The 26,161-nt window shown below is 43.7% G+C and overlaps 1 protein-coding gene across 1 annotated transcript in view; it reads left to right on the forward strand.

Moving 5' to 3' along the window:
* The window catches only part of LOC126176419 (BAI1-associated protein 3), a 394,605-nt gene that overhangs the window by 74,385 nt on the left and 294,059 nt on the right, over positions 1 to 26,161 (forward strand). The window contains exons 5-6 of the mRNA XM_049923576.1: positions 7,418 to 7,574; positions 22,027 to 22,230. Of these exons, the coding sequence (XP_049779533.1) occupies positions 7,418 to 7,574; positions 22,027 to 22,230 (361 nt within the window). The remainder of the gene's footprint in view (positions 1 to 7,417; positions 7,575 to 22,026; positions 22,231 to 26,161) is intronic.

The raw sequence follows: 26,161 nt of genomic DNA on the forward strand, positions 1-26,161 counted from the left end.
TCAAGGCGAGATGCTTTTAATAGTTTTCACAGCGAAACTCTGTCTAGAAATCTGGCAAAAAACGCAGAGATTCTGGTCGTATGTAAAGTACACCAGTGAAAAGACGCAATCAATATATTCACTGCACAATAACAATGGCGATGCTGTTGATGAAAGTGCCACATGTTACCAAACACGAATTTCCGAAATTGCTTCACAAAATAAGATGAAGTAAATACTCCAGTATTCGCATCAAGAACAATTGCCAACATGAGTAACTTAGAAGTAGAGATCATCGGTATAGCGAAGCAGCTTACAATACTTAAGGAAGGCAAGACTTCCGGTCTAGATTGTACACTTTCTGAATGGTATACCAGTCAGGTTCCTTTCAGAGTATTCCGTTGTTGGTGATCATATACAACAGTTCGTTCACAGAAACATCCGTACCCAAAGACTGGGAAATTGCTAAAGTCACACCAGTAACCAAAAAAAGGAAACAGTAACAATCCGCTGAATTACAGATCCATACTACTAACGTCGATTTGCAGTAGGATTTTGGAACACATACCGTGCTAGTACATTATGAATCAGCTCGAAGAAAACGATTTATTGACAGTCACCCAACACGGATTCAGAAAATATCATTCTTCTGAAACACAACTAGCTCATATTCTCACGAAGTAATTAGTACTACCGACAGGGGACGTCAAAATGATTCCATATTCTTAGATTTCCAGAATGCCTTTGAGACCGGTTCTCACAAGCGATTTCTAACCAGTTTGCATGCCTATGGATTATGAAGGTTACGTACGGCAGGGACAGAACAACAAGTCAGTTGTACCTGAAAATCACCAGAAATATGGCCGTTCTATCAATTTTCTAGAACCTCGCGTGCTTGCTCGGTATCCATGGGTACAGAAGCGATAACATAATGAAACGCCCTAACAACATGAACAGGAAGGATGGTTACAAGTTACCTACGGCTTGGCTGCCAGCGGTTCCAGCCCGGCGGACCGCATGTGTTCGCCAACCAGCAGCGTCACCTGACCAGGGTTTAACAGAGCAAAGTCCGGTAACGAGGGAACTAGAGTGCGGCTTCAACGCTTCGCTGAAAAAAAAAAACACTGTTCCCGTGTACAAGTTTCCCATTTGCTATTGCATACCAGTCACCAGGGAGAGTTGCTTACCTATCACGTACTAAGACGACACAAGTAGTAATCCGCTGGTACATTATTTTCAACCAATTACCAACTAGAGTTGCCTTCCAGTCAACCATCAGAATAGCACAGGAAATAGCCTACGGAAGAGTCATCCCCTTCATTGTCCAGTATCCCGGATACGTGGCGTCGGTAGCAACCAGATTACCGAAATAGGCAATACCACGGGAAAGACATTCACCAGTGTTCATCAGTTAACCGTCTTCAAGATTATCGCAGTACGTCGGTGGAAACGTCGACCATTTAGCTCCTTTAGTGCTTTATAATAGTGCGGCCTAATACCCAAAATTATTTTATTCAAGGTAACATGTTTGTTTGATTCGTAAGAGAGTGGTGCAACTCTATTCAAACCTGAATAGCAGCAAATACCCGGTATTAGGTGTACTCTGTACGACGAAAATGCCCCTAGAAAGTCACTTCCAACATCCCACTTTTGATCTCTGTAACTGGTCAATAACTATGGACGCAATAACGCGTAGATCCACCTCTGGGCTTTCCACCTCTGGGCAGGCAGTTTTTCGGCTTGGCATTGATGGCTAGAGTTATTGGGTGTTCTCCTGAAGGATATAGTACCAAATTCTGTCCAATTGGCGCGCTAAATCGTCAAAATCCGAAGTTGGCTGGAGGACTCTACCCATAATGCTCCAAAAGTTCTCAATTGGGGAGAGATCCAACGACCTTGCTGGCCAAGATAGGGTTTGGCAAGCACGAAGACAAGGAAAAGAAACTCTCGCCATAGTCTGGCGGGCACTATCGTGCTAAAATGTACGCCTAGGATGCCTTCCATGTAGGCCACCAAAACGGGACGTATAATATCGTAGACGTACCGTTGTGCTGTAAGGGTGCCGCGGATGACAACCAAAGGCGTCCTGATATACAAATAAATGGCTCCCCACGCCATCATTCCTGATTGTCGGGCAATATGGCGGGCAACACTAAAGGCTGGTAGCCCACCGCTGACTGGGGCGTCTCCAGACATGACTTCGGCACTAGAATCTCACTGACTGGGCAAGAATTGTGTTCAGTGATGAGTCTCACTTCGAACTGAGTGACGAGCGAAGGCTTGTCTGGCACATAGATCTCAGGAGGACATCAAACAAGAGCAATACTTTCCACCACGGATTTCTCTGGTTAGCGGGAAAGCGTCAATGAGATGCTCTTCCAGCGCCAGTAGAACACATACCCAAAGACGCGGCCGGCCGTTGTGGCCGTGCGGTTCTAGGCGCTTCAGGCTGGAACCGCGTGACCGCTACGGTCGCAGGTTCGAATCCTGCCTCGGGCAGGGATGTGTGTGATGTCCTTAGGTTAGTTAGGTTTAATTAGTTCTAAGTTCTAGGCGACTAATGACCTCAGAAGTTAAGTCGCATAGTGCTCAGAGCCAACCAAAGACGCGTTCTGCATCACCCACATCACGAAGTGCAGTATATAGATTGAGCCAAAACGTAATACATTACAACTGAACTATATCTGCAAATAAGACACAATTAATAACACTCAAAGGGAAGAACGCAGAGAAAATTGTAGAACAAGTAACGCACTTCAGTTATCTAGAATGTGATATAGTAACTATTACAATGACATTGAGAAGAAGGTTAATAAATATCAAACTACCTATGGAACAATTGGAAGAACTTTGGGAAGAAAAACAAGAGAAGAAACACAAATGAAATTCTATAAAGTTAAGGCCGTTTATACTCTTGTATATGGTTCCGAATCATGGACAGTAACAAAAAAAAAGAAAAATTACGTATACAGGGAGCAGAGATGAAGTTCATGAGATATGTAAGAGGTCGTAATAAAATGGATAAAATAAGAAACGAAACAGTAAGATCAGATTTAAAAGTGTTTTCAGTTAATGACAAGTTAGAAGGGAATAGAAGAAGGATCACGTTAATAATATGACAGAAAACAGGTTGTGAAAAAAGATAATGAATTATCGGCCGACTACAAAGAGAGAACTAGGTAGACGTCGTAAAAGATGCATGGATGGATGACGGAGACCGGAACAGATGGTCACAACACCTAATCCGTGGAAGGAGGTGGCAATGGTGATACTGACGAACGGACATTGCTACACACCTATGAACATACAGCTCCATTCTGTGCCGCACGTTTGTGCGAGACACAGTGCCTCCATTGTGGATGCGGCTTAAGTGTGGTTCGCAGAAACCGTTGCTTCGTAGCTCCAGTCAGATGTGTTGACAAAAATCAAGGCTCATAATATTATTATTACTCATTCAAGGCAAAATGTTACCTGTGTCTGTGGTGCAGTGGGCAGTTGGTGAACGAAAGCCGCTGCAAGCAAGTTACACAGCTAAGTCAGCGAAAAGGTACCGTATTTCCGGTGCAAAGCTGCGATATTGAATACAAATATGAATGGTTAGATGTACAAAGTAGGATACTTTGGAATATGTATTCGTAGAAAATGTAGTTAAACCGAAACCTTTTGCTGTTCAAGACAAGGTAATGGTGATTGTGATGGTGATGATGGTGATGATGTGATGATAATGATGATGAGGATGATGATGATCTTGTTGGAATTCAGTGTGCCTTCACGATGGATACATGATATTCAAAAATGAAAATCACAGCTCTGTACTAATAAGTTGCAAAGAAATTTGCACAGTGGTGTTAAGTTCGAACATCAAAACCGAAGCTATCGTGTCGTAACAGTTCCCGCAGTTTAAATACAAATACAAAATGTTATTTTTTACCTCCCTTTTGAAATACATAATCAAGCTATTTAAACTATAATCCAGAGTTATGCAACAGTAGTAGAGATCGAAAGTGAGAAGCAGGCCGCTATGGCCGAGCGGTTCTAGACGCTACAGTCCGGAACCCCGCGACTGCTACGGTCGCAGGTTCGAATCCTGCCTCGATCGTGGATGTGTGTGATGTCCTTAGATTAGTTAGATTTAAGTAGTTCTAAGTCCTAGGGGACTGATGACCTCAGATGTTAAGTCCCATAGTGCTCAGAGCCATTTGAACTACTCGAAAGTGAGAAGTTGGAAGTATACTTCAGATATCACGTAGACAATGAAACAAGGCGTGTGAAATTGTTGTGAGAGAAACAAATACTATTTTGCGTTACTGTTAAACAGGATAGTGGTATTGTAATGTATGATGGACAACCCAAAATACGTACACTGATCAGCCAGAACTTTATGACCACCTAGCTAGTAGGGACTGATAACAGCGGCGACGCGTCGTGGTAAGGAAGCAGTGAGGTCTTGGTAAGTCGCTGGACGGAGTTGGCACCACATCTGCACACAAAAGTCACCTAATTCCCGTAAATTCCGGGAAAGGGGATGATGAGCTCTGACGCCACGTTCATTCACATCCCAGATGTATTCAAAATGGTTCAAATGGCTCTGAGCACTATGGGACCTAACATCTGAGGTCATCAGTCCCCTAGAACTTAGGACTACTTAAACCTAACTAACTTAAGGACATCACACACATCCATGCCCGAGGCAGGATTCGAACCTGCGACCGTAGCAGTCGCGCGGTTCCGGACTGTAGCGCCTAGAACCGCTCGGCCACCGCGGCCGGCGATCGTCATGAAGGGTGTACGTGATCTGAAACTAGCGTATAATACTCCTTCGCCGTCATGGTCTCTTGCACGAGCTCTACTGGGCCCATGAATGCCCACGTGAATGTTCGCCGAAGCAGCCGCCGAAGCAGCCGCCAGCTTGTCTACGTCCCGCAATACTGACGGATTCGCGCCCTCCCATCGGCATGATGAAGAAGGTATCGGCATTCATCAGACCATTCAACGCTTTGCCACTGCGCCAACGTCCAGTGCCGATGGTTACATGCCAATTTCAGTCGTAGTTGCCAGTGACGTGGTCTTGACATTGGCACATGAACGGGTCGCCTGCTAGACTGTTCGGCGCACTGTGTGTTCAGACGCACTGCACTCTGCCCAGTATGAATGTCTGATGTTAGTTCCGTACAGTTCGCCGCCTGTCCCGTGTTACCAGTCTGCCCAGCCTACGATGTCAGACATCTATAATGAGGGGTGGCCACGCAACCCCACGAAGTCTGGATGTTGCTTCACCTTGGTTTCGCCACGTGCTGAAGACAATCACCACAGCAGTCCTCGAACATCCGACAAGTCGTGCAGTTTCCGAAACGCTCGTGCGGAGACTCTGGGCCATCACAGTCTCCCCGGTCAAACTCAGACAGATCGCGTGCCTTCCCCATTCTACCACGAACCGCACGCTCACTGATACTGCACTACATGCACCGTGCGTGTTTCCGACTAACAATCATTCCTCGCCAAGTGACGCTGCCATCGCCTGGACGGGTTTATATCGATGGTAGGTCGGTGATCATGACGTTCTGGCTGATCGGTGTAAGTACTGCAATTCCCCAAAGCAGGTTGTTGTATCAGAAAACCTGCACAACTCAGACCGAAACTCGATATTGCAGGAAACAAGATTAAGGAAGCAAATACGACGTTCGAGGATGTGATAAGCTGTAAATACACCTTTCAACTATGACAACAAGAAATTGATCACATTAATGGTTTTTATTAAAATAAATTGACAATACTTAAATTTGGTTTACAAGGGGACGAAAGCGATTGGCGACATGCAAATAATCTGTGACTTTCGCTGTATGGAATGTTCATGCAAGTAATGGATATGGATCACAAGTAACAGTTCTTCGAGTGCTCTCTTCTAGTCCGGGTCTACTAGTGTCCATCTTCTACTGTCCGGCCCAGACTGGCAGGAGCGGTGGTTACATCCTCTTCGGCTGGAGCCCGCTCCTGCCTTGGTGTCGTCCTAGTCAGCAAACCATTGGCAGACGTCGTCTCACAGCCTTCTCTGCTCTTACGTTCTTCACCTTCGTGCCGGCGCTTCCGTTATACTGGAACATTACTCACTATCAAACATTTGGTACATGAAACTATAACGCTGAAACACTGTAGTGTTGTTAGCCTCATCTGTTTATTTCTTGACAGATAATCATTCTGCCACTACTGAAATGCAGTAAACTGAGCTGGCCACTGAGGCACCAGTCTTTGTCGCAGATTTGCTCTCCACGCCGTCTGGATTCAGATGCTCTGCGAGTGCGAATTTAAGTACAGGGTGATTCAAAAAGAATACCACAACTTTAGGAATTTAAAACTCTGCAACGACAAAAGGCAGAGATAAGCACTATCTGTCGGCGAATTAAGAAAGCTATGAAGTTTCATTTAGTATTACATTTGTTCGCTTGAGGCGCTGTTGACTAGGCGTCAGCGTCAGTCGATGCTAAGATGGCGACCGCTCAACAGAAAGCTTTTTGTGTTATTGAGTACGGCAGAAGTGAATCGGCTGTTCCCTCAGCTCGAACAAGAAGCACAACAATTCATATTTCAGCAGGATGGAGCGCCACCACATTGGCACTTATCTGTCCGTAACTACCTGAACGTCAACTACCCGAGGCGATGGATCGGCCGCCAGGCAGCCCGTGACAGAGCACTTCATCACTGGCCTCCAAGAAGCCCTGATCTTACCCCCTGCGATTTTTGCTTATGGGGGTATGTTAAGGATATGGTGTTTCGGCCACCTCTCCCAGCCACCATTGATGGTTTGAAACGAGAAATAACAGCAGCTATCCAAACTGTTATGCCTGATATGCTACAGAGAGTGTGGAACGAGTTGGAGTATCGGGTTGATATTGCTCGAGTGTCTGGAGGGGGCCATATTGAACATCTCTGAACTTGTTTTTGACTGAAAAAAAACCTTTTTAAATACTCTTTGTAATGATGTATAACAGAAGGTTATATTATGTTCCTTTCATTAAATACACATTTTTAAAGTTGTGGTATTCTTTTTGAATCACCCTGTATTTCTCGTAACCACATGCATGCAGAAGCAACTTCTCCTGTGTGTCAGGAAATGTTACGAACCGTATAATCTCCTATTTCAGCTGTTAGCACTATAAGAAACGTTTATTTCACAGCGTTTTGCTCGTACTAAAACTATAGCAATATAATTACTGCTTTGCGTGGGTTCCGTTCTCACCAGATAACGTTTTCATTCAGTGTTTTGCTAAGTTTTTATCCATTACTGAACATTAGTAGTTCTCAAATGTTGTAAACAACCCTCGTCGTGAATTCAGTGTACGGGTTTGAAAATAAGTGTCTCCAGCAAGTATCCTCTCCTTAGCACAGTGCTTACGAGACTTTGCACTTTTTGGCCCTGCACGTGCGCTGTGTTTGTCCGCAGGGACCACGACGACGAGTCGTCGGTGTTCGATGCGGTCAGCAAGCTGAACGAGGTGCGCGGCGTGAAGGGTCTGGGCCGCTTCTTCAAGCAGATCGCGCAGAGCGCCCGCTCCGGCAATCAGGACGACTTCCTCGGCTGCGTCAACATCCCGCTGCAGGTAGGGGAGCGGCGCGCGCACGTGCCGCCGTTGCTAAGCGCAGCTACCGCCCGCCCGCAGGCGCTTTAATCACTGTCACCGGCACCAACTTCTCCGTCGGTGGCGTTCTGGTCCGAGCGCCGCCAAGTGTAACCGAGCTCGGCTCGGCATGCACGAAGTTAAAAGGCCTGGCAGCTCCCATTTACCACCAACTGTCCCTGAAATGGCGGAGGGGCACCGGCTGAATGAAATCGTCTGCCTGACAGCCTGGAGCCATTATTTTTATACACTACTGGCCATTAAAATTGTTACACCACGAAGATGACGTACTACAGACACGAAATTTAACCGACAGGAAGAAGATGCTGTGATATGTAAATGATTAGCTTTTCAGAGCATTCACACAAGGTTGGCGCCGGTGGCGACACCTACAACGTGCTGACATAAGGAAAGTTTCCAACCCATTCCTCATGCCCAAACAGCAGTTGACCGGCGTTGCCTGGTAACACGTTTTTGTGTTTGCCTCGTGTAAGGAGGAGAAATGCGTACCATCACGTTTCCGTCTTTGATAAAGGTCGGATTGCAGCCTATCGCGATTGCAGTTTATCGTATCGCGACATTGCTGCTCGCGTTGGTCGAGACCCAATGACTGTTAGCAGAATATGGAATCGATGGGTTCAGGAGGGTAATACGGAACGCCGTGCTGGATCCCAATGGACTCGCATCACTAGCAGTCGAGATGACAAGCATCTTATCTGCATGGCTGTAACGGATCGTGCAGCCACGTCTCGATCCCTGAGTCAACAGATGGGGACGTTTGCAAGACAACAATCATTTGCACGAACGGTTCGACGACGTTTGCAGCACCATGGACTATCAGCTCGGAGACCAGGCTGCGGTTACCCTTGTCGCTGACTCACAGACAGGAGCGCCTGCGATGGTGTACTCAACGACGAATCTGGGTGCACGAATGGCAAAACGTCATTTTTTCGGATGAATCCAGATTCTGTGTACAGCATCATATTGTCGCATGCGTGTTTGGCGACATCGCGGTGAAAGCACATTGGAAGCGTGTATTCGTCATCGCCATACTGGCGTATCACCCGACGTGATGGTATGGAGTGCAATTGGTTACACGTCTCGGTCACCTCTTGTTCACATTGACGGTACTTTGAACAGTCGACGTTACATTTAAGATATGTTACGACCCATGGCTCTACCCTTCATTCGATCCCTGCGAAACCCTACATTTCAAGAGGATAATGCACTAACACATGTGGCAGGTCCTGCACGGGCCTTTCTAGATACAGAAAATGTTCTACTGATGCCCTGGCCAGAACATTCTCCAGATTTCTCACCAGTTGAAAACGTCTGGTCAATGGTGGCTAAGCAACTGGCTCGTCACAATACGCCAGTCACTACTCTTGATGAACTGTGGTATCGTGTTGATGCTGCATGAGCAGCTGTACCTGTACATGCCATCCAAACTCTGTTTGACTGAATGCCCAGGTGTATCGCCGTTCTTACGGCCAGAGGTGGGTGTTCTGGGTACTGATTTCTCAAGATCTATGAACCCAAATTGCGGGAAAATGTAATCACATGTCAGTTCTAGTATAATATATTTGTCCAATGAATACCCGTTTATCATCTGCATTTCTTCTTGGTGTAGCAATTTTAATGGCCAGTAGTGTAATTGGCAACAGGCACCACTTGTCAAGTAGCTTCATTGTAACTGTCGCTGGTAACAGAGGGTGCACGTGTAACGATGTCTTGATGAGGAGAGAGACGGCACATGGACCTTGTGTGTGTGTGTGTGTGTGTGTGTGTGTGTGTGTGTGTGTTTGTGTGCCCCCGCGCGCACACAACTTCTTCTTCTGAGTCAATCTTTCCATCTCAGAGTAGCACTTGTATCCATGTCTGCGATTATTTGTTGGGTATATTCTACTACTGCCAGGGAAGTTATTCCTTGATATCTTAAACACATGTCTTATCATTCTGCACCTTCTTAAATTCCTGTGATTACAACTCGATAATAAATTCAGTTGGGAGGAGCACAACACAGAACTGCAGAAACGCCTTAACAAATCTGTATTTGCAATTCGAGTGTTAGCAGACATAGGCGACATAAAAATGAAAAAGTTTGCATACTTTGCCTACTTTCATTCCATAATGTCATATGGTATAATATTTTGGGGTAACTCTTCAAGTCAAACAAAAGTTTTCAGAATCTACAAGCGTATAATACGTATTATTTGTGGAGTAAATTCACGGACGTCCTGTAGAAACCTCTTCAAAGAACTGGGTATACTAACTGCTGCCTCTCAGTATATTTACTCCTTAATGAAATTTGTACTAAATAACATCTCGTTTTACAAAAGACAGCTCAGTTCATACATACAATACCAGGAACAAAAATGATCAGCACAAGGACTTAAAAGCACTCACTTTAGTTCAATACGGGGTCCACTACTCAGGAACACTCATCTTCAAAAATTTGCCAGGAAACATAAAAAATTTAGTTACAAATAAAGATCAGTTTAAAAGCAGCCTGAAAGACTTACTAGTGGCCAACTCCTTCTTCTCCATTGACGAATTTTTTAATAGAAACAAATGATGTATTTATATACTCATACTATTAGTATTGTTATTTCAGCTTTAAAAATGATGTATTGTATATACTCATACTATTAGTATTGTTATTTCAGGTAAAAAAAGAAATTGACATGTTCCACATCCACGAGGATCTCCTCAGCACGGATCTATGGAACGAAAAACTAATCTAATCTAATCTAAGTCTGTTCCACATATTTCTTTACTTGTGAATACTGCAGAGATTCACCTAACTTTTCAGCAACCTCCTGTAACACTACATATCATCTCATCTTAAAAGCTTCGATTCCCTTTTTGTCCAACTTTCCACAGTCCATGAGACACTTCCAATTAATGTTGACTCCAAGACGGTACATTCTTTGAAATTTCTTCCTGGGATCGAGTAGTACATTTGATGGTAGTAGTCTTTTAAAGGGGGAATGCTCTCTTTGCCTGTGATAGTCTGCCTCGTGTAACCTCCACTGATTCCTTGCTTCGAAGATGTGAGATTAAACAGTAAGGTAAAAAGACGACAACACTGTCTTATACCCTCTCTTAAACCGAGTGTTTCTTTCTTGGGTTTCCACTGTCTGTTTGCTATTGGTTCTCGTACATACTGTATGCCTACTCCTCTCGAATAGCACCAAGGGAGCGTCCAAGCTTAACGTCCCCATCCAACAAACGGATCACCATCATAAGTCTCACATACCTTTAGTCCATTAGATTATCAGGATAGGTTTTTAATTTAACCAATGGCTTTGGTGTGGAGTCTATCAGAAACTGTACCCTCCCTTTGACGACAATTTATGGGGGATGATTACGTTTGCACTTTCAAGAGCCGAAATGGCCATCTCCGAGCCTGCTAGCCCCACACAGTCGTACCTTAGCGACATCAGTTACAGAGGTGGGTGGTGGAAGGCCACTATAAGGACCATTTTGGTACTTGTTAGAGAAATCCGTAATAATAATAATAAGTTATTCTGAAAAGCGGTTACGTCTCCTCTCCATAAAGACTCGTAAATATACTTTCATCCAAAACTGCCACTCAGCCTGTGTGTCTTATCGGGTAGGAAACAAAGAAAAAATAAATAGAGAAGATTCAAAGAAGAACTGCGTCTCTCATCACAGTTCGTCCTGCGTGTGCGGAAGCGTCAGGGACATGCTCACCCAACTCTTGTGACGTATGCTACAAGAGAGGCGTTGTGCATCAGGCTAAGATTTACTCTTAAATATCAGAAACCGTACTTCACTAGAAGAGGCAACCAACATATTGCTTCCTCTTATATACTTTTGTTATTATATTATTATTTGCGTCGAGACCCAGTAGAGTTATGCAAAGAGCTCTGCCTCATTTGAGCTTTCTTCTGATCTTCCACGCTTCTCTCATTTTTTCTACATAGAGTCTCTTTCTTTCTTCAGTCCATTTTGTCCCAGATTTCTTTGCGACGTCATTCTCTCACTCCACATCCCACTTGTGTCTGTAAACGTTTCTGTCTTCAATTTCTATTGGATCGATTTGTGCTTTTTCTACGTCAAGTTTGACTCGTATGGTCCATGGTACTGTTGACTTGAAGTCAGAATTCTGTTCGTGAGTCTTGTTGGTGGTAGCCTGCTGATGTACCTGTAAAACTTTAACCTTGTTTTTCTGACATCTTCCGTGCGGTTTTCCTAGAGAGTGATCTGTATCCCTCTTCTGTTAGCTTTGGGCTGAAAATTGTTTTCATGATTTTGCGTTCTTTCTTCAGTATGCTTTCCATGTCGCTTTTCGTATGGAGTGTTAGCGTCTCACTTCCATAGAGTATGTCAGGCCTGATTACTGTGTTGTAATGTCTGATATTCGTTTGAACGGACACACATTTCATATTACACATTTGTGTTTTTCAGTAAGCTCCCGTTATTTATTTGTAGTCGAGTCCTGTGAGATCTTTTCTCGTCCTGTAGGTTCGAGTATGTCACCCAAATATTTGAAATTTGTAGCTCTGCTTATCTTGCTATGTTTTGCATCTAATTTTTATGCGTTTAATTTTTAGCAAATGAGTAATCCATTAAACTTCGGGCATACAGCAACGCAAATATTACTTCTTCCACTGATACTTCGCCGGCCGGAGTGGCCGAGCGTTCTAGGCGCTGCAGTCTGGAACCGCGCGACCGCTACGGTCGCAGGTTCGAATCCTGCCTCGGGCATGGATGTGTGTGATGTCCTTAGGTTAGTTAGGTTTAACTAGTTCTAAGTTCTAGGGGACTGATGACCTCAGAAGTTAAGTCCCATAGTGCTCAGAGCCATTTGAACCATTTGAACCACTGATACTTCGGCCGTGTACCGTCCGGCTATCCTCAGGCAAGGTGCCAAACGTGGCCGTATGTACCCCACCGCGGCGATACTGCGCATGCAGCTCACAGATGCTGGTCGGCGGTAAAGAGGTACACTTACACTTATCGATGTATGTTCGGGGGCTGTAACACCTAGACGACTTGTGTGCAATTTCATTACACCAAGAGCCGGATTCCTTCCAAACTAAAACCATTATCTCTATTTATTAGGTTATTGGTTAATCTAGTTTCTATTGCTTCCTTGAAAATGAAATCTCAAAAGGAAGAGGTGGGTGTTAAAATCGTCACGTCACAGTAATTCATCTAATGATCCGTATCTACTGTATACAATGTTCTACCATAGCTGACTTGTCTGGCTGTAGTAAGCTTGTGTATCTTCCGTGTTCCACGCACCTCTCATGAAGACTGCGTGTTGTCTGACCTATATACGACATTTCAAATCCCCGCAAGGAATCTGATACACACCCACCTTACGAAGCAATAAATTATCCTTCGCAGAGCCGAGCAAGGCTGCAATATTCGTAGGAGGCCGGAAGATCACCTTAAAACGGTGTTTCTCGAGAATACGGCTTATCTTCCAGGAAAGAGCACCAACATAAGGCAAAAACGCTCGTGATCTGAAGTCATTACTATCTTTTCCAGACCGCGTACTTTCATTCTAGGATTCACACTGAATGCTCTGCGAATTTCTTTCTGGGAACAACCATTGGCTTTAAAAACTCTCTTGCGGTGTGTGAGCTCTTCTTGTAAACTGCGATTATCGGATACACTGTGCGACCTGTGCAATAAGGTCTTAAGGACAGCTAAGGCTTCCGAAGGGTAGTGATAGCTACTGGCATGTGAGTATAGTTTAGTATGCGTTGGTTTACGATACACAGCATGTCCTAATGTGCCATCAACTTTACGACGGACGAAAAATCCAAAAAAGGGAGGCATCCATCTTTTTTTTTCTTTCCATAGTAAATTTAATACTAGCGTGAATAGAATTCAGATACTCAAGAAATCGATGTAACTCATCCTTCCCGGGAGGTCATGTCCCATTGTGTCGTCCATGTACCTCCAGAAGACCGTTGGTTTAAACCTTGCAGGAGTCCAGTGCCTTGTTCTCAAAGCTTCCATACATAAATTAGCTACCAGATGAGTGAGGGGGCTTCTCGTAACAACTCCATCAATCTGTTCACGGATTTCACCACTACACTGAAACGAGATGACAGGAGTGCAAGCTCAAATTTGGCCGTGATGTTTTCGTGAAAATGTTGGCCGGCAAAACACCTTGGTTTATAATGACACCACGTCAAAACTAAACAGAATGTCCGTACTATTTAGCCAGAGGTTGATAAGTCTCTGAATAAAAGCCATAGAATTACTGTTTCCCTACCAATGGTTTTAATAATAAAGCTAAATATTTGGCAATAAGATACGTTGGTGAATCAGTAGTGCTCGTTGCTGGCCGCATGGGAAGATCCTCTAGACGCTCATTCTTATCCATCTTGTGAATTTTAGGAAGCCCAAAAACTTCGGTGGTACTGCATCACGTGCTTCTCAATGTATAACCTCCTTTGGTAGCGATGAAGCGTTCAGTCAGGTAGCAGTTCCTACTGTCACCTTGTTGGTAGGATCTCTGCTAATCTACCTGCATGCACCAGTGCTTGGTACACTATATATCTTTTCCTTAGTGTTTTCCTGAGGCAATAGCAGCGCTTCCTTTATCAGCACGTAGGACTACCGTGTCAGTATCCCCAGGCAACTTTCGTATTGAAAGTTTCGCTTCCACGGAAATATCACTTCTTTGTGGACGATGTTCCGTAACTGTTCGGCAGCTTTCAAGGTCTGATTTCTTCATCCGAATCCTGTAATAGTGGTTGAACGGCTTCTTGTGGAAAGAGATTTGCAGGTCAACTCTTTCTGCAGATTCTTTTAGTATTTCCCTTTGTTTAGCTGCTGTTGCTTAGTTATCCGAGAATATGGCCAAGCCGTCTGCAAAAGGTAGGTCTGAGGCTTCTACATTCTCCCTGTATCGGCCTAGTCCTGTTTGTTTCATGTGTCCTTGGATTTTGTTCTTTTTCGTATTCCCTCAATACTTTGTCCAGCTCTAGGGTGAATAATAGTGGGGATATTCTGTCGCCTTTCCGTACTCCAGTTTTGATCATGAAGGGATCGGAGATTACACCCATGAATTTAAGTTTCAATACTGATCCGGACAGTGTCTGGTTGATTAGTCGTAGTATTTTTGGGTCGAGTCCCTATTCTTCTAAGATGTTGAAGAAGGATTGTCGGTCAATAGACCCGTATGATTTCTCGAAATCTATGAAAGTGCAAATTACTGGAGTAAGAACAGTTTTCAGATTGAAGATTCGTTCTGCGCGTGAATGACTGGGGTAGGGGCGTATCTGGTATTCACTAATTTTGTGTCCTAACTCTTCTCGTGTTCTCCGCAGTAAGCACGCTTAGAAAATTTTGTCGGTGTCCTGTAGCAGTCAGATTCCTCTGCAGTTGTTCACATTCCTCCTGTCTCCTTTCTTGTGCAGTGGGTGGCTAAGTGAGCATTTCCAGTCGTCATGAAGTTTTTGTCTTTGCCAGACGGTTCTGGTTATTTGTGTAGGTTCCTGTACAGACTTTGACCCACGGCACTACAGTAGTTCTGCAATGGAGCCGTCTCCACTGGATGTGCTGTTGTTTTTCAGTTTAAGCATGCTTATGTGGACCTTTTCTCATGTTGGTAGGAGCGATTCAGGGCAAATTGCAGTGCAGTCCGTTCTTGAGAACCTTTTCTCAGGTTCAGGGCAATTAAGGAGATGAGAGAAATAACGTGCCAGCTCCTGACAATTCTCTTGATTAATTAATTCGAGTTTTCCATCTTGTTTTCTGAAGCATAAGTTTTGAGGTGTGTTGCCGCGGACCTTCCTTACGAATGTCCTGTAGAACTCTTTCGTGTTGTGGTTGCAACAGTTTTCCTCTGTAGCGTCCAGTTCTTCCTTTATGTACTTTGTTGGTTTGCCTACTGAGTTTTGCAGCCTGCTTTCTAGACTAGTTAAAACGATATAGGATTTTCGGGAATTTTTTACTATTGTTTTCCTGGAAGGCTTGTTTGGGTATTGCTACCGTATTTTCACATTCTGAGTTCACCATGGGTATTTAATGTTCTTTCTTCATGGTATCAGTTCTTTTACTTTATGTGTAATTTTTCTATGTAATTCTTCCCGTGTGTTTGCTCGATGTCTCTCCCGATACTGCTGGGATAGTGATCTGGATCAACATATGCATCTCTGAGAACTTTAATGGGCCGGCCGCGGTGGCCAAGCGGTTCTAGGCGCTTCAGTCCGGAACCGCGCGACTGCTACGGTAACAGGTTCGAATCCTGCCTCGGGCATGGATGTGTGTGATATCCTTAGGTTAGTTAGGTTTAAGTAGTTCTAAGTTCTAGGGGACTGATGACCTCAGTTCCATAGTGCTCAGAGACATTTGAACTTTAATGCCACAGATCTCTTTCTGGATTGAGCAGGAAACGTCACATGGTCTATTTGCAATTATCCCATTTGTCGATAGGTAAATTTCATGTTTTCTGTTTTCGCGGGTATTTTCTGAGGTACGTTGACATAATCTTCAAGCTGTTCTGCTGGCATAGTTCGATGAATCTCATGTCGTTTTTGCTTGTACATTCGTGCGTGAGGATCTTTCCCACAGCTCTCTGGTGACTTTCTTTCTCTACCGATTTGTGAGTTGAATTTCTGTAAGACTTTGCCGATATTGACAATCACAGTCTCTAATGTTGCCCAGAATTTTATTTGTTGGTCTGGGGTCTTTTTTCTTATCTCCGTCTGTGGGGACGTGTTTGTGTTATCATGGTGTATTTCTTGTTTGCACACCGTAAGCGCATTGTTATTAGCCTGTTGTTTATGGGGGTGACTTCTCTGATCGAACTGATTATCTTCTTGTGTACCACGAAGGCCATGCCCAGAAATGGAGCACCGCTCGCGATTCGTTTTTCTGTCTTCCTCTCGAAAACACTATAGTTTCCATAACCCATCATGTCTTACGTCTGTTATGCGTGTTTTCGGCAGAGCAAGTGTCATCATATTTTGTTCATCGAGCACTAATGTTAGGTTGCCCAGTTTTCCTAGTTGGATTGCGTTGCTTATGTTGAAGGTTCCAAGAAATGTAGAAGTTTTGTGTGGAAATTTACCAGGAAACTCACTCACTCAATCTCTCTGTGATTGTTTAAGTGCAGATCCCTCAGAATTATAGTTCCTGTATACCGTCTGTTGTCGTGTGGAATGGTTAGTACCTAGGATATTGTTGTTATTCCTCTGCCACACACCGAAAAGTGGGTTTCACAGTACATATGTATAAGGGGAAGCCAAATGAAAACTAGACAGATGGAAAAAAGTAAGTAAAGCGATTATTATCTCAAAAGTAACAGACTGTGCTGTATAATGTTAGTTGACTTACCGGAGTAATAATTTCAGTAACGTAATGAAATATATCTTTAACTCCTGCGCCTAGAACTTTTCTGAGTTAGTACTTGTTTTTGCGAGCACTGTAACTAAATCGTAACGGTCTTGATCTCAGGCGATTCCTTGACGCCAATTATGTTTTCCATTATAAGGCTCCAAAACGCATTCTGGATATGATTTGTCGAAGCTACAGCAGATAGTTGAACACAGTCAGTGTCGTGTGTGTCATCGACATGACAGATATCATAAAAGGCTCGCTTATAATGGATTACAGTACTGACCATAGTCTGATGAAGAGGGCTCCGACTCTCCTATACCTGCGATGTTAAATTAAGGAATCATTGTATTTTGCACCAAATGTACTATAAACATTTTTAGTAACACGGTTTTCATACTTGACACTTAATATAAAAGAATTTCAGTACACTGACAACTATTCCTGTTTATAACAGGAAAAATTAAAACAGGTTTTTCATAAACTTATGTTTCTGTTGATCTTTTACTCTTTGACATATTGAAAGGCTGTGATATAATGCGTACGCTGACAGCTGTAAAAAGCTGAAAATTTTAGATTACCATCTCGAACAGTTCACTTGAAAGTGTTTCATACAAGGCAAAAGATGCACTGCGAAAAAAAGCGTTTAAAATTTTAACAACAATGTAAAATATTCCCAGACTATAGAAAAGATTTTCTTCGCTAGACATGTCATAATCTATTCTTCTTGTAGAAACTTTCGTCCTTTCACTAGCTTGCCTCTCCAGATCCTTCGGTTTCCTCTCACCACTCCGATTTCTCTCATTCTCAATCAATAAAATATCATTCATCATGTATGTTCCATAGCACATGACATTCCATAATATTTCCTTTCTTTTATGTGGCTATAGTACCATATACTCCTGACTATAGAGTATAATATAGTACTCTGTTTACAGATCTCATGCGTTACGTCACTTGGTGCAAATACACTAGGTACCAAGGATCAGAACATGTTTGTACACATAACAACAGTGTACCAAAAGCTGTAATGGACAAAAGACAGTCTTCGGAGATCTGTTCGATACTGACAAGGGGAACATCAGATTTTAATCATAGATTGTGATAACTCTTAGGTATGTTGTACAGGGTCCCGTCCTGAACACTTTCCTTTCATGCGACGGCCCCTAGTTTCCGAGGGAATCGATTTTGAAGTGTTATGCGTACCTACTATATCCGCAAATGTTAAGCATCTTCCTATCTAGGGAGTGTAGCGCAGGGCCTACGGCTCCGGACCACGACGTTGACTGTGTGGGTTCATGATCTTTCTTTTGTAATTTAATCGTGTAGAGTATCATTAAATACTATGTCATATAAAATTATTCAAATATAGTCATCTTCCCCGTAGTAATTTCGTTACTGAATCATTAGCGCACACTTCTTTCAAATGTGTATTCTGTTTGCGGTTCGTAGTTAAAATTCCAAATATTTGGACAGCTCCAACGAGTTCGCAAAGATGGACGAAGTATTATCAGCCACGGAAGGATTCCAGATACAGACGAAAGTACTGATTTCACGTTTTGACCTCTGTAATGTACTTAACATGGATCGAACCGGTGGCCAGTGCCAATCGACGTACAGTAGATCCCTCGCGGATCAACGAGCGAAAACCGATTTCAACTAGATTAGTCGTTCCTTCACAAGACACTATATTAAAACTGCCTCAGAAAAGATATTCCATTACATTTGCATATGTATGCAAGAACCATACGGGAAATTTAGTCGCATTGTTCGGAAACTGGACTTCGAGATGACTCACTCAAAAAATGTATTTGTGACTTGCAAGAAATCAGGGATGTTCTCTAAGGTGCTGTACGAAGAGTTTCTAAAATCTGTTGTTCTTGCGTACGTGGGACAAGAAAAATTGCTTTACATTATTGATTTGTGGGGAGGGCAGACTGATCAGACACCTGCACCACAAAAATTATCCCACCCAAATGTACTCTACTTTGCCAATCCTTTGACGTTTATCTTTGCAAATAGGTAAAAATTTTCATGAAGAGAATTCGGAATGCTCCCGACTTGCTGAAGACTAATAGTGAAATTGTTTCGAGGGAAGATTCCATAAAATTTTATTTTTTTAAATTCTGTATGAATTTAGTCCATCTTTTTTCACAGGATTGATTAAGTATGTGTGGTTCGCGTCGAATTTGATTAAAGAAAGAATAATCTTTATGAATTAAAACGAACTGTGTTTTCCAGTATCGCTCCTGAGAAATCCGTATGCCTGCAAGGCAGTGGCTTTCATTAACAGTATTTGGTGCTATACGTTTTTGCGCTTTGATGCTCCTACAACGAAAACCGTCCGGAATTGTGTACTAGCACAGCAAACGATACAAACGATAGCAAGTAAAACTATTCTGTAACAAATTAAATGCTCACTCGAAGAAAGTTCTGTGTAATGTTTGATTTATTGCTGAACTTACTACGGTGAAAATATTATTTTTTTTCATTTTTCATGATATATACTATTTAATGACATTTTGCACAATGAAACTGAAGAAACAGTAAGTACATGGAAGGGATTTTAAACCATACCGCCAGCATGTGACCGTGAACTTCAGCCACTGCACTACGCTCACTTGGTCGGAACACTACTGAAGTTACAGGTATAGGAGGCACACATAAAACTTCAACATCAATTTTCTCGGAAACAAGAGGCCGTTGCACGTAAAGCCGCTAGCTAAGTATTCAGGGTCGGTCCTTCTACAACGTGCCTAAGACTTATCAATATCCTCATAGGACGGAAAGATGTTTATCCTCACACCAGCCTTCAGACAGCAATTTACATGAAAACACAGCATATCCTTAAGGCACAGTACGCTGTGGCTCAAGTTGACACTCTAGGCCGTTTGCTTCCACGCCATAACGAATACAAGAGTATATTCATGCCCATAACAGTTACATCTGTAATGATGCTGATGATGGGCAATTGTTTATGATGGGATAAACGTTTTGTCATTTAATACCCGTTATATCATCAACATCTCCACAAGTGGTTATAATTAAAGTGCAGCTACTCATGGACGTTCACTGTGGGCTGTAATTATCGTATGACAGCGAAATTTGGTAGATATGCTAATGTGTTAATGTGGAACCTATTTACGGTGGAAAAACATCAGAACCAGTTTTGGTCGCCAGATGAAATCTAGCGCTGTACTGCATCTCGTTGACGTCTCTGGTGCTCATGTTGAGCAAAGTGTTCGAGTGGTGGTAACAATAAAATCAGCATAAAGCGTTTGTCACATACTTGCCAGTTTCTTCCCACGTCGCATTCCTAATACATTACACATAGAAACATTTATATACGTCTTTTTTGCATTCGCAGCGCCAGATTTACACGTGGTGACTAAATGAGCTGTGTAAATCAGTTCTGCATTAATACACTACTGGCCATTAAAATTTCTACATCAAGAAGAAATGCAGATGATAAACGTGTATTCATTGGACAAATATATTATACTAGAACTGACATATGCTTACATTTTCACGCAGTTTGGGTGCATAGATCCTGAAAAATCAGTACCCAGAACAACCACCTCTGGCCGTAATAACGGTCTTGATACGCCTGGGGATTCAGTCAAACAGAGATTGGATGGCGTGTACAGGTACAGCTGCCCATGCACTTCAACACGATACCACAGTTCATCAAGAGTAGTGACTGGCATATTGTGACGAGCCAGTTGCTCGGCCACCATTGACCAGGCGTTTTCAATTGGTAATAGACCTGGAGAATGTGCTCCCAGAGCAGCAGACGAACATTTTCTGTATCCAGAAAGGCCCGTACAGGACCTGCAACATGCGGTCGTCAATTATTCTGCTACAATGTAGAGTTTCGCAGGGATCGAATGAAGGGTAGAGCCATGGGTCGTAACACATCTTAAATGTAACGTCGACTGTGCAAAATACCGTCAATGCGAACAACAGGCGACCGAGACGCGTAACCAATGGCACCCCATACCATCACGTCGGGTGATACGCCAGTATGGCGATGACGAATATACGCTTCCAATGTGCGTTCACCACGATGTCGCCAAACACGGATGCGATCACCATGATGCTGTAAACAGAACCTGGATTCATCCGCAAAAATGACGTTTTGCCATTCGCGCACCCAGGTTCGTCGTTGAGTACACATCGCAGGCAGGCCTGTCTGTGATGCAGCGTCAAGGGTAACCACAGCCATGGTGTCCGAGCTGATAATCCATGGTGCTGCAAACGTCGTCGAACTGTTCGTGCAGATGGTTGTTGTCTTGCAAACGTCCCCACCTGTTGACTCAGGGATCGAGACGTGGCTGCAAGATCCGTTACAACCATGCGGATAAGATGCTTGTCATCTCGACTGCTAGTGATGCGAGTCCGTTGGGATCCAGCACCGCGTTCCGTATTACCCTCTTGAACCCACCGATTCCATATTCTGATAACAGTATTGGGTCTCGACCAACGCGAGCAGCAATGTCGCGATACGATGAACCGCCATCGCGATAGGCTACAATCCGACCTTTATCAAAGTCGGAAACGTGATTGTACGCATTTCTCCTCCTTACACGAGGCATCCCAACAACGTTTCACCAGGCAACGCCGGTCAACTGCTGTTTGTGTATGAGAAATCGGTTGGAAACTTTCCGCGTGTCAGCAAGTTGTAGGTGTCACCACCGGCGTCAACCTTGTGTGAATGCTCTGAAAAGCTAATCATTTACATATCACAGCATCTTCTTCCTGTCGGTTAAATTTCGCGTCTGCAGCGCGTTATCTTCGTGGTGTATCAATTTTAATGGCCATTAGTGTACATTAGAGTATCTACCAGGTTTCGGTGCCATACAATAATTATAGCCCATACCGTGCCTCTGTGAGTACCTGCACTTTAATTATAATCATCCGGTATGCGCCCTGAAGTTTCATTCACAATTCAGGTCCTTTTTTTTTCTTTTAACTCTTGATTTTAGCCAGCAATAACTGCTTCAGTATTACTGTTGATAATCTTCAATGTGCAGCTGTCATGATCGCAACGTAACTAGGATAAGAAATGCGGCTATGCCGATAGCGCTGCTTGGTGCGCCCGCAGGACATCCCGTCTACGGGGCTGGACCGCTGGTACCAGCTGGAGGCGCGCACGCAGCGCTCCAACATCCAGGGCCGCATCCGGCTCAAGCTGTGGCTGTCGACGCGCGAGGACCGCGGCAACTCCGAGGAGGACAACGGCTCCGAGATCCGCCAGCAGCAGCGCCTCTACGCCGTCTTCATTGGCCACGAGCTCGACCGCTTCTCGGTAAGACACCAGACTCCACCACGCGAGTCTCTCTCTAATTTGCGAAGACAAAACAGCATAGCCTACGACCCTCGTCCAGCTGCACCCCACAAGTCACTCTTCAGTTTCACTGTATGACAAGTTACTGTTGTAGCCTTCACCTTTAAAACTGGTCTGTGGCGACTTCATGTTAATCAGTCATGGCCAAGCCTCTTTATTTTTGCTCATCTACTGGAAACAACATTCATTTGAGCCTAGACGGTCGGGGTGATCTAGCGGTTCTGGACGCTACAGTCTGGAACCGCGCGACCGCTACGGTCGCAGGTTCGAATCCTGCCTCGGGCATGGATATGTGTGATGTCCTTAGGTTAGTTAGGTTTAAGTAGTTCTAAGTTCTAGTGGACTGATGACCTCAGAACTTAAGTCCCACAGTGCTCGGAGCCATTTGAACAGTTTGAGCCTGTTAACTATAGACGACCCACGATCTCCCTCTAATGTTTACCACGTACGCTTACCTTAATTACCGTGTTGATGAATCCACGATGCCTTATCACCTTTCCTATCTACCGTCCCTTTCTTTTAGGCTATTTGTTCCATAACTTTTTTTCTCCCGAATTATTCATCAGTTATCCGGTCAGTCCATCTAATCTTCGGCAATCTTCTCTAACACCACATTTCAAAAGCTTCTATTCTTCTATAGCCTGAACTGTCCATCATTCACTTTTCATTTCCATAAAAGGCTAACATCCAGACAAATAACTCTAGAAAAAGACTTCGTAACAGTTAAATTAAATTCGACTAGCGACATGCTCCGTTTTCGCATGAGTAGCACTAATTATCTACAGCTGAGCCACTTGTCTCGCATACCGGTAATACCTCGGGCATGGATGTGTGTGATGTCCTTATGTTAGTTAGGTTTAAGTAGTTCTAAGTTCTAGGGGACTCGTGGCCTCAGATGTTAAGTCCCATAGTGCTCAGAGCTATATGAACCATTTTGAACGGTAATAAATTATATACACAAACCTTACTTGTGAACCAATCTATTAATCAAAAGAGCATCAAAATCCCTGCAGTAGTTCCTCAGATTATCTTTTAAAAACAGAACGAAAGACATGGTGGACGAGTTTCATTTATAACATCTACATGTACCTCTACAAACACACTTCTCAAGCCACTGCACGGTACATTGCAGAGAGTGCGTTGTGCCACTATATGTTGTCTTCGCGGTCCTCACCCCAAATGTACGTTCTCGGCAGTAGAATCGCTCTGCAGTCAACTTCAAGTGCCGGATCTCTAAATTTTCTCAATAGTGTCTCTCGAAAAGAACGTCGCTTTCGCTCTAGCGATTCCCCGTTTGAGTTCCCGAAGCGTCTCCGAAATACTTGTATGTTGTTCGAACCTACTGGTAACAAATCTAGCAGTCCACCTCTGAAGTGCTGATGTCTTCCTTTAATTCGACCTGACGGGGATCCCAAAAGCTATACCAGTACTCAAGAATAGGTCACACTACTGTTCTGCAAGCAGACTCCTTTACAGAACAACAACACCTTCCTAGAACTCTCCCAATACACCGAAATCGACCATTCGCTTTCCCCCACAACAATATTTATATGCGATTTCCGTTTCATATCTCTTTGTAACGTTAAGCTTAGATATTTAATCGACCTGACTGTGTCAACTAGCACGCTCTTATTGCTATATTCTAACATTATGGAATATTTTTTCCCACTCATCTGGATTAACTTACATTTCTCCACACTTACAGCTAGATCTCATTCATCAAACAGACTAGAAATTTTGTCTGTCTTGTATCCTCCTACAGTCATTCAACTTCGTCACCATCTCGTACACCACAGCGACATCAGTAAACAGCTGCTGATTGCTGCGGGCCCTACATATGTACAGGTGCATCGACGCTGGTCTAGCTTTGCTGCACTCTGGAGTTACGGACACTGTTTACTTTACCGCTTTTCCCACCAGATAACCAGCCGTCACTTCCATCATCGTCACCAGATCTGACTAGAAACTCGAATTGAAGATGCAAGAGATAAACAATACTCATATCACATATTCATCATTACTACAACTACGAATCAGACAGAAACCATTCTCGTGAATCTGTCCCCCGGTTAACGAAAACCGTATCAGGGTCCCTGCACTACCTCTTAAAACTAACCTGAACATACACAGACTGGAAAAAGCGGCGGGGGGGGTTCAATTTATAATATGTACACACGTTTGCAATTTCCACTTTTTTAGCAATGGTTTATGACACAATAGTAGTGGGGCAACCTGTGTGTAAGCGCACTCTGCATTGTTGCCAAATTTATTCAAGATGACTGCCATGACGTCATCCAAGATGGCGGCATGTAGACTTGGCAGCAGCACATGATGTCATCCAAGATGGCGGATTTTGGTGGGAAAATAGGCCAATTGGGCTATGTCCACTAACCTAACCTTCCAGAAAAATGGTGGGAAATTTGAATTTTGGCGGGAAAAAAGGCCAATTAGGCTACATCCACTAACCTAACCCTCCACAAAAAATTGGCGCCAAACTCAAATTCCAACACGATAATGCCTGCAAAACTGTACTTGTCTTTATTATTATTCATTATTATTCATTATCATTTATTATCATTCATTATCATTCGTTATCATTTACTATCATTATTATTTATTATTAGTGGCCTACCTCCCCTAAAAAATTTGCACCAAATTCAAATTCCAACGCGATAATGGCTGCCAAACCATACTTGTCTTTATTATTATTCATTATCATTCATCATTTATTGTAATTATTATTTATTTTTAGTATTGGTCTACCTCCACTAGAAAATTGCGCCAAGTTCAAATTCCAACACGATAATGTCTCGAAAACTGTACTTCTATTTTTTATTATTTATTATCATTTATTATTATTTATTCAAGATGTCCGATTTTCGTGGCGAGAAAGCCATTTCCGTTACATCCATAACAAAAATCTATCACAAGTTCAAATCCCAACCCCATAATCGATCACACGTACGAAATAGTCCAGATCCTATGAACATTCACGGTCACTTACCTTTTTTCACTGCTAACCTATCAAACTCGCATCAAATAATAAATTGCAGTTATAGTAACCTAAGTCACATCCTTTGATTTTGCAGGTGGAAAGGGACTGCAGTCTTTATTTCAAGCAGTACGGTCATCAATTGTTCTCCAGCACAATCAGTACACATCTTCGAGATCGCAGTCCAGTCGCCACGACGTCCGCGCTCCAACTGAGTTAATTCAGATCGTCACGACCCCCTTGCCCCACCAGCCAGCGCGCGGACTGCTGTCGACGGCTGTCACATGAAGAGGCTGCTCGCGTGCTGGAGGTGGTCCGTGCTAGCCACTGGACCAGCGATCACTCCCACATTGTAAACATGTTTTCGCTGTACACGCTGGAACTTGCCGATGTTGACGTCACAACGGTCTGTTGTCCATTCACCACGTGTATTCATCGCCTCCACACGTTTCGCGCCAAAATTGTTTGCCTAGGAGCAGAATCTTCCACACATCACACAACGGTTGGCCGTTCGGTCCAGCATGCGGTGGGCAAAGAACGCTCTGCCACACTTTCGGCGCGAAAGTTGTTTTCCTGGACATGTTCAAACCTGACGATGCCGACCGTTCGCCATCCACCACGTGTCTTTGTGCGACCGAGAAAGCCGTGCCACACTTTTGGCGCCAAAGTTTGCTCGAGAGTGGAATACGCCATGACTGTACAACAACACGTTTGGTCGCCACGAGACCCCTCGCTAAGTTAATTGACTCAAAACGGTCTGCTCTCTCTCTCTCTCTCTCTCTCTCTCCCCTCTCTCTCACTCTTGCAAGCGCGCGCGCGCGTTATAACCATACAAGCATCACGCCGCCGCCCCGCGGACGTCCGACCGCTTACGTCACACACCCTCGATCGCCCCTCCAT

This window comes from Schistocerca cancellata, chromosome 3 (genome assembly GCF_023864275.1).
Source record: "Schistocerca cancellata isolate TAMUIC-IGC-003103 chromosome 3, iqSchCanc2.1, whole genome shotgun sequence".
NCBI lineage: Eukaryota > Metazoa > Arthropoda > Insecta > Orthoptera > Acrididae > Schistocerca > Schistocerca cancellata.